Source organism: Somniosus microcephalus, unplaced genomic scaffold, assembly GCF_052327205.1.
Source record: "Somniosus microcephalus isolate GS21.2 unplaced genomic scaffold, FLI_Smic_1.0 unresolved_chr9, whole genome shotgun sequence".
NCBI lineage: Eukaryota > Metazoa > Chordata > Chondrichthyes > Squaliformes > Somniosidae > Somniosus > Somniosus microcephalus.
Window position 1 is genome coordinate 31,173,402 of NW_028225187.1, and position 9,963 is coordinate 31,183,364.

At 43.9% G+C, this 9,963-nt stretch overlaps 1 protein-coding gene across 1 annotated transcript; it reads left to right on the top strand.

Moving 5' to 3' along the window:
* Positions 1-243: 243 nt before the first annotated feature.
* On the top strand, positions 244-9,564 carry LOC147085018 (Fc receptor-like protein 5). Its single transcript, XM_085979724.1, has 5 exons — positions 244-783; positions 2,117-2,395; positions 3,458-3,715; positions 6,573-6,851; positions 8,040-9,564. Exons 1-5 carry the CDS (start codon positions 474-476, stop codon positions 8,336-8,338), a joined length of 1,425 nt encoding a protein of 474 aa, XP_085835850.1. The 5' UTR covers positions 244-473; the 3' UTR covers positions 8,339-9,564.
* Positions 9,565-9,963: the final 399 nt, after the last annotated feature.

The following is a 9,963-nucleotide window of genomic DNA, read 5'->3' on the forward strand; positions in this document are numbered from 1 at the left end:
CTTGGATGCCCTTGTCATCGCAGCGGGTGTGTTATATCATCACTGATCCATCGCCCTGGCCGTGAGAATCTGGAGTCTTTGTAAATTCAGATGGTGACAATGGAGCAGGGGGCTTTGTTGGGGACAGAGCGACTTTGCTGCGACCAATTGTGGAGTTCACCGTGGTCATAGTAGATGGTGAGACACGGCAGATAATGGCTAAAAGAGAAAAGAGCTATGGGAGGATTCCTGCTGAAATATAAGTCTTGTCCTGGTTGGAATTTCTGTTTCAGCACTTTATATTAAGCAGATTAAGATCTCCGCAAACAAAGCAGCGAGAGGAATTCCACAACAATATAGTAATGCTTCCTGCTCTAGTGTTCCACAATACAGCTGCTAGTTACCGTTAATTGTAGACGCCCCTCGTGGCGATTTGCGGTATTGCCTTGCTCCTATTAAAAAGCTCTGCTGTCTGTTTAACTCAGTGATAGGAAATGTTACCTGTCAATCCAGATTCTGCTTTCACAGAACTCTTCTCCAAACCTAAACTGAGGACTGACCCTGCAGTTGAAATATTTGAGGGACACCAGTTAGTATTCATCTGTATTATTGAAACAATGCCGTACAGTAATGGGCTTCAATACTCATTTTACAAAAATGGCGAAGCTCTGATATTGACTTCATACAACACATTTAAGCTCACGGAGACAGCTTCTTTGAAGGACTCGGGGACTTACCTGTGTGAAGCAAATATTTCCTACCGCGTTGTGAAAAAGAGTGATGAGGTTTCCATTGCGGTTAAAGGTAAGGACAGCCAGCTGTAATTATTGTTGAATGAAAGAATTCTTCAGGGGATTATACTTAAATAAACATACGAGAGGGATCCAGTCTGGTAAAGGATTTACCCACAAGTTTATCACGTAATAATCAATTTTGAATGCAACCTGCTAAATGACAGCGCCACCTGGTTCTTACACTATCCATACATTTGCTGAAAACCGAAGTTTTAAAAGCTGCTACGTTTGAGGACCAGCGCCCACTCCCAGTGGGTAATAGTAGCTTCTTGAAATAGTGTGGAATTGGGCGATTTTGAATTTATCTCCCATTATATGTCCCGACCGTTTTTGCATCCATTGATTTCAATGGACAGGAATATCGCGCGTAGTGTAGAATTGGTGCAAGATTCGATGCCGTGCATTTTAACCCATAGCCCCAAGGTAAAGTTACCTTCCCTGTTTCTAACTGGCATATTCAGCAGCGAGCAGAACCTGATCAGGAACAGCAGGGTGATTAATCAGCCAATGCCTTACCACTTACTAGCCCCGGAAATCTTTTATAGTTGAAAACTCGGGGGTAAAATTTAACATTGAGAGCGCTAAAACTGAACAGCAGAAAATTGAATTGAAATTGGCCTGTGTTTATAAAGGGTGATCAATCTGCTACCACCGGTTTTTTACCCCAGACAAACTTGAATTTTCACCCCCTCCAATTTCAGTAGCGGTGGATGCAAAATGCCCGAGGTCACTAACGTCTGTGCCTCTGGTGCCCGGGGATTCCTTCCCAATCTTTTAGATCCGGCCAATCATAACTCGAGCTTCACATTTTCAATGGAGCAGGCAATCTGAAAACAAGGTGGGAGTTATCAATCCTGTGTCGGCAGTGGATTTCAGAAAAATTGTATTGATAGTAGCTGAGCGTTTAACATGAAGGTCCTAAAATTTGCAGGTGCAGCCACAACGACCAAGGATATTTCAGTATTTAAGACCCGGGAGTAAAGCATCGCCTGGGCTGAGAGCTGAGTTCAAATGATGGGGTTGTGGGGTTGGGGTGTTGGGGGATAATCTCACAGGACCCGCAGGATGTTTCTTCCATTCATTTCAATGGAAGCGTTAACTTGTTCCCAAACATCGGCTAGCCACGACAGGATGTTCAGATCTCAAGTGATAACTGTGTCAATGTCCCGAACTGCCTATTCCCGTAGCAGAGCGCAATCAAGGATTATTGAAAGCCTCTTTCTCTGAGCTGCTGTCGGCTTTTCATTCTTCTGCTCATTAACGTGAGTTGTCCAAACACATAAATTGTTAAGTCTGTGATGGATGTGGAACCCGGAAAATCCATGCATTATTCTATTTTATAGAGGTCTTCTCCATACCTACACTGAGGGCTGAGTCTGGAGCTCAATTATTTGTGGACCAACAGTTAAATCTCGCCTGTTTGGTTAAAATATTTCGATCCAATACTTCCTTGAGACTCGTATTTTACAAAGATGGACAATCTCTCACTTCAGCGGCAGACAACAACTATTACATCAAGAAGGCATCTCGGCCGGACGATTCGGGGAATTACTGGAGCGAAGCAACTACTTTGAACAGTGAGGTGAAGAAACTGAGTAATCAGGTTTCCGTTTCAGTCAGATGTGAGTACAATTTAAGACAATGTTATAACACTTTTAAAGAGAACATGAAAATCATAGAATACGGGTAGCGTACACCAGGGAAGTAAAAGTGTATTCACCAGGATAGACTTGAGGTATTGGGACTAACACTACCGGGTTAGCCATAGCTAAAGGTTATTTCATTAGTGGTTTTTAAATGCAAATTCCGAAATTGGGCGATTAGGGAAAGATATTTTCTCTGATTGCGAAGACAGGAAGGAGGGATCAGTAATGTATAATTATCATTAAAGCGGGAGGGTAGCGCTTAGAAGGACGTTCCGAGTGCTGGAACATAGAATGATTTGCCAGGTGGAGCGGTGGAGTTAGATAGAATTTTACAGTGAACATGAGGCTAGTGGCAGTGCCCTCGGGCCTACTGATGTGCGCCTGTCACTGCCCTACAGAAACCAGCGTAAGCCCGTCCCAACATAAGCAGATCTCTTGCTAATGGATGAGAGAGTGTAGCTGAGCCAGGCATATAGCTGAGGCCAGGAAGGTTTGGCGCACTCTTTCCTTATCGTCACAACGCAACTCGGGCACTGTGTGCCCTCTGGGAGGCTCAGAAATCAAAAGGAGCTGGATGCACACCTTCCATAATCTGGTCGAAGGGGGGGATGGAATGCACCTCACAGAATCCGGTGGAGTTTCCTTCTGTTGAGATCAATGGAGTACATTTACTGTGAGTTCGGTAAGCAATAAGTGATCACTAGTGCTAGATTTTCTAATCCCTTATGTGCTCGGGCGTTGCTTAACCGTCGTTCCCAAAATAGTTTATTTTCAGTGTATCAAACTAAGAAGAGCTGGGCCAAATGGTGGGGAGCTGCTGCACGAGGATAGATTATCAATAAACCCCATTTACAACCATCAGTAAATTCAACACCACCCGACTGCTGTTTCCTTTCTGTTCTTCTTTTTCCCAGACTTGCCTGGAGTTGGGATTGGGGTTTTCTCGTGTCCAATGTATACGGGCTGTTGTGGAGCAGTTCTCAGTTTGAGTTAAGCATTTGTTAAGCTAAAACCGCCACATTTTGTTCCCAACATTAGATCGCAAAGTGGCCTTCAATGTCGACCCACCTTCGGTTTTGGAAGGAGGTGTTCTGAATCTGAATTGTTGGTTCAGAATGCATTATTGGAGGCATAAAGATGTTGGCTTTTACAAGGGCAATATAAGGATTCACTCAATGAAGTTGACCGATCGGAAAGCTCTGCATAGCATTAGAGTGAATAGTTCAAAAGACAGCAGATCATACCATTGCACTGTTGGCAATAAGGAATCACGAAGTGTTCATGTTCACGTTCAAGGTACGTCGGCAATATTTCAATTGGCGATATCGCTCTTGGATATTTATCCATATTACAGGTCCGGGAGGTTCTGAATCTGTCCACATTTATGCATAGCTGTGTGAGCTCGGAAGAATTTGTTCGTGTTAGGTCATAGAGGCCTTGAATTTCCGTTCGGCGGTTTCCTGCCGGTAGATGCCTCCAATCGGAAACAAATCTATGAACTTACCTGCTGGTTTGGAGAGCCCGAGGCTTCCGATCCTGGGCCTCTCCTGTTGGAAATGCGCAGAGGCCCAGGTATCCCAGGGGCACATACGGTTTGCAAGCGCTCCTGGGATCACGTGAGAAAGGCGAACAAATCAAAGAAGGGAATCCCCCTTCATACATTTGACAGGTCTGTAGGGACTGAACTGTCAAAAGTATGATTGGGAACCACATTTAAAAACACACTAAAACAGTAAATAAACTATTTAAAATTACAAAATTAAAATGAATTAAAATTCCATTTAATTAAATATTTTAAACATAATTTATAGAAAAAAAATTAAACATTTTTACTGGGCTATAAATAATTTACCGTTTCAAGAGTATTTCTAACTTATAAGTGAGTGATCAAATTTGTTATTTCTAACTTTCATCACTCTTATGCCTACTTTTACCAGTCGGACGAATTCTACAGCCTTTCAGCTGCCGGAAGTTGTGCAAACTCTCCAGCCACAGAGGCTCTTTTCTTGGGCAAGTGGATCATCTGTCAAGAGAATTCTTGACAGATCGCAGGTGCCGGTTTTAAGCGCATACCTGAAATCGGTACCTGCAAGGCCCCTATGGGTGAGTACACAGCTCGTATGCACCCGTGGGGGTTGGAAAACTTGGCCCATGATGGCTGTCTAACACCGTGCTACTTTAGCCAATAATTAACCCAGGGTGGGTCTCCTCCCGTGCTAACGCCGGCAGCTTTCTTTCTCCTCCCGCCCCACCTCAGAGGAGAATTTGGCGGCTTCCCATTACCAGCCTGTTACATCAAGAGGCTGACGGGGAGTATTCCACCACTAAACCGAAATATGATGGTGCCTCTCTCCCTAACAACCACGATGATGAGTTGACAAAATGCACCAGCAGGTACTCCTGAAAATTCAGTGGCGGGTCCGCTGATGGACTGTGTGGAAGGACACAATAAGCAGTGTGCTCCTCTCCCCTCTCTTTTGCCCTTTCCACTTACCTGTTTGGCATAAGCTTAATCACAGGCTCCTAATAAAATCTGTACGCTGATGCCGTTGGATGCCCTTATCATCGCAACGGGTGAGTTATATCATCACTGATCCATCACCCTGGCCGGGAGAATCGGGAGTCTTTTTAATTTCAGATGGTGACAGCTGAGCTGGGGGCTGGCTAGGGACAGAGCAATGTAGCTGTGGATATTGGTGGAGTTCACCCTGGTCATACTAGATGGTGAAGACGCAGCAGAGAATGGCTAAAAGAGAAAAGATCTAAGGGAGGATATTCCTGCTGATAATTAAGCCTTGCCCAGTATGGAATTCCGGTTTCAGCAGAATAAATTAAGCAGGTTAAGTTCTCCGCAAACAAAGCAGCGAGAGGAAATCCATAAAAACATAATAATGCTTCCTGCTCTAGTGATCCACAATACAGCTGCTGGTTACCATTAAGTATAGGCGCCCATCGTGGCTATTCTCTAGATGTAATCTCTCCAAATTTGCAGACAACACAAAGCTTGCTGGGCGTGTGTGCTATGAGGAGGATGCCAAGAAACTCCAGGCTGATTTGGAGAGATTGGGTGATTGGGCAAAAGCGTGGCAGATGCAATATAACGTGGATAAATGTGAGGTTATCCACTTTGGTGGCAAAAACAGGAAGGCAGATTATTATCTGAATCGCAATAGATTGGGAGAAGGGGAAGTGCAACGAGACCTGTGTGTCCTTGTGCACCAGTCGCTGAAGGTAAGCATGCAGGTGCAGCAGGTGGTTAAGAAGGGAATTGGCATGTTGGCCTTCGTAGCGAGATGGTTTGAGTACAGGAACAAGGATGTCTTGCTGCAGTTATACAGGGCCGTGGTGAGACCACACCTTGAGTATTGTGTGCAGTTTTGGTCAGCTTATCTGAGGAAGGATCACAGATCACAGAAACCCCACAGTGCAGATAGAGGCCATTTCGGCACATATCCCACCCAATCCCCGTAACCCCTACACCAAAACATATCCCCATTTAATCCCCCTAACACTAAGGGTCAATTTATCATAGCCAATCAACCTAACCCGCCATGGAAGGAGTTCAGCGAAGATTCACCAGGCTGATACCTGGGATGGCAGGAATGACGTATGAGGAGAGATTGGGTCGATTGGGCTTGTCCTTGCTGGAGTTTAGAAGAATGAGAGGGGATCTCATTGAAACTTATAAAATTCTGACGGGACTGGACAGACTAGATGCAGGAAGAATGTTCCCGATGGTCGGGCAGTCCAGAACCAGGGGTCACATTCTAAGGATAAGGGGTAAGCCATTTAGGACAGCAATGAGGAGGAATTTCATCACCCAGAGAGTGGTGAACCTGTGGAATTCTCTGCCACAGAAGGCAGTAGAGGCCAATTCATTAAATATATTCAAGAAGGAGTTGTATATATTTCTTAAGGCTAAAGGGATCAAGGGGTATGGGGATAAAGCAGTGACCAGGTACTGAATTTGGTTGATCGGCCATGATCGCATTGAATGGCGGAGAAGGCTCGTGGGGCCGAATGCCAACTCCTGCTCCTATCTTCTATGTTTCTATGTTTCTCGGTATTGGCTTGCTCTTATTATCAATCTCTGCTATTTGTTTAACACAGTGATAGGAACTGTTACCTATCAATCCATATTCTGTTTTCACAGAACTCTTCACCAAACCTAAACTGAGGTCTGAGCCTGCAGTTGAAATACTTGAGGGAGACCAGTTAAAATTCATCTGTTTTATTGAAAATATACCGTCAAATATTTGCTTAAAATATTCATTTTACAAAAATGGCACAGCTCTGATCTTGACCCCATACTACAAATATATTCTCACTGAGGCAGCTTCATTGAAGGACTCAGGGACTTACCAGTGCGTAGCAAATGCTTTCGACTTTGGTGTGAAAAAGAAGAGTGATGAGGTTTACATTTCGGTAACAGGTATGGACATCCAGCTTTAATTATTGTTCATCATTCATTTAAAGAATTCTTCAGGGCATTATAGTTAAGTAACCATACGGGAGGGATCCGGTCTGGTAAAGGGTTAACCCTCAAGTTTATCGGGTATAAATCAATTTGAATGCAATCTTTTCAAATCTTATCACCACGTGGCTCTTATACAATCCTTACATTTGCTGAAAACCGCATTTGTAGGAGCTGCAAAATTTGAAGTCCAGTGCCCACTCTCAGTGGGTAACATTAGCTTCCTTCAGTAGTGTGGAAATGGGCGATTATGAAATTGCCTCCCATTATTTGTCCCGCCCGTTTTTGCTTCCCATCATCTTCAGCAGACAGGAAAATCGTGCGTGGTGTACAATTGGCGCAAGCTTCGATATTGGAAATTTTACCCCATGGCTCCAAGGTAAAGATACTTGCTCTGTTTCTGTCTGGCTGAATGAGAAACCAGCAGAACCTGGTCAGGAATAGCAGGGTGTTTAATCAGACAAAGCCTTAGCACTTACTAGTCCCGGAAATCTTTGATAGTTGAATACTCGGGGGTAAAATTTAACTTTGAGAGCGCAGTAGCGGATCAGCAGACAATGGAATTGAAATTTGCCTGTGTTTATAACGGGAGGCCAATCTGCGACCACCGGTTTTGCACCCCATCGAAATTTGAAATTTCACCCCGTCCAATTTCAGTAGAGGTGGAAGAGGATGAGGAAAAACGCCCGAGGTCACTAAAGTGTGAGCCTTTGATGCCCAGGAATTCCGTTTCCACTCCGTTAGATCCGGTCAATCATAACGCTATCTTTGCATTTTCTATGGAGCAGGCAATCTGATGACAAGGTGGGAGTTATCGATCCTGTGTTGGGAGTGGATTTCCAAAGAATGGCATTGTCAGTTGCTGAGCTTCTAGCATGAATGTCGCAAAGTTTGCAGGCGCTGCAACAATGACGAAGGAGACTTCAGTATTTAAGGCCTGGGCGCAAAGCATCATCTAGGCAGAGAGCTGAGTTAAAATTCTGGATCAGGGGCGCGTTCTGGTGTTGTGGGCTAATCTCACAGGACCCGCAGGATGTGTCTTCCACTCAATGTTCCAAAGATTAACATTTGCTGCACAAATCCGAAATTGTAATGTCTGTGATAGTTGTGGAATCTGTCAAATCCATAATTCGGTCTATTTTATAGAGCTCTTCTCCGAACCTACTTTGCGGGCTGATTCTGGAGCTCAATTATTTGAGGGCCAACAGATAAAACTCGCCTGTTTGGTAGAAATATTTCGATCCAATTCTTCCTTGAGACTCGTATTTTACAAAGATGGACAACCTCTCAATTCAGCGGCAGACCACAGCTATTACATCAGGGAAGCATCTCGGCCGGAAGATTCGGGGATTTACCGGTGTGAAGCAACTACTTTGAACCGTGAGGTGAAGAAACTGAGTAATCAGGTTTCAGTTTCAGTCAGACGTGAGTACAATTTAAGATAATTGTTTATCACTTTTAAAGAGAACAGGAAAATCATAGAGAACGAGTAACGCTGATTCAACAGATGATGCCAGGGAATGGAAATTTTATTCAACAGGATAGACTTGAGCCACTGGGACTAACACGGGTTTGCCATGCCTAAGAGTTATTTCATCAGTGCTTAGTACATGCCAATTGCGAGATAGGGCGATTAGGGAAAGCTATTCCCTCTGTTTGCGAAGACAGGAAGGAGGATCAGTAAAGTATAATTATCACTAAAAGCGAGAGGGTAGCGCTTACGTGAACATTTTATGTGTAGCTGACTGCTGGAAAGTAGAATTATTTGTCAGGTGGAACGGTGAAGTTAGATACCACTGCATTTAGGTAGAGTAATGTTTATGGTATTGGAATAGTGCAGAGTTCCTGCTTTTCACTAGCAGAGTCAGGAGGAATAAGGACCAGGCCAACATAGTAGGGTGGCCATAAGTGGATTGCAGTAGGAATCATTGTCGTTCCAGGATCAGGCTTTCCTCTATTAATTCCACCTACTGCTAAAGTAGGAGAGGGAGACGGGCGCCCAATATTGGTGTGGTAACCTATATGTCGAGCCTTCTTTATTATGATGAGAACCCTATTTCACTTTGAAAGTAATGCTACAAATTCTGCAAAAGCAATGTAATTAACAATTTGCAGGAACCCCAGTGTCAAAACCGGAACTGGCAATCAGCCCTGGTAAAGAGTTAATAGAAGGAGACACAGCGTCGTTAACCTGCTCAGTGTTCAACGGTTCTACCCCGATTACTTACATTTTCTACAAAGACCCGGATAAAGAACTCTTCCGTGAGGAGTCCAACCTAACCGAAATTAATTACCAAATCAGTGAAATCAACCAAAGCACCCAAGGGGATTATAGTTGCGGTGTTTCAAACAAAGCGACAGGACGTCCTCTGCAAAGCGATGTTGTTACAGTTTCAGTGATAGGTGAGTTATTATAAGTACCCCTGAGGCAGAACGAAACAAGTGGCTCAAAGTCAGATGAGCCCGGTAATCACTGCTTGTGCCATCAGCTTGGATGGTGTAACATTTTCTTTGACATTCCTCTATGTGAAGTGAGGCACTGCACCATTTACATTAAACAGGTGAATTACTAAAAAGAACTAGAATGTCATCTGATCGCATCAAGTATTGGTCTATAAACTGCAACAGTTATTTGTAGGTTTAAAAAGGCCGATCAGTATGTTTAATTGACAAATTGAGGGAAGTAATACGGATAATTTAAGGACTCAAAACTTAATACCATAGGTAGTAGTTTCTGGGCTATATGTTTTAGACCACCATTTCTCGACAGTTGTTGCTAATATATTTGTATTCGTTTATGTGATGTGGGTATCTCTGGCAATGCCAGAATTTATTGCCTATCCCTAATTGCCCTTGAGAAGGTAGTGCTGAGTGGCCTTCTTGAACCGTTGCTGTCCGTGTGTTGACGGTACTCCCGTAGTGCTGTGAGGGAGGGAGTTCCAGGAATTTGATGCAGTGACGATGAAGGATCGGCGATAAACTTTTAAATCAGGATGGTAGATGATTTGTAAAGGATCTTACAGGTGCGGTGTCCCCATGCCTCTTCTGCTCTTGTCCTTCTAAATGGAAG

Coding starts and splice junctions, on each gene's coding strand:
- LOC147085018 (XM_085979724.1), top strand. CDS start 474: ATGTTACCTGTCAATCCAGATTCTGCTTTCACAGAACTCTTCTCCAAA. Junction 784..2,116: donor GGTTTCCATTGCGGTTAAAG/GTAAGGACAGCC, acceptor TCTATTTTATAG/AGGTCTTCTCCATACCTACA. Junction 6,852..8,039: donor GGTTTACATTTCGGTAACAG/GTATGGACATCC, acceptor TCTATTTTATAG/AGCTCTTCTCCGAACCTACT.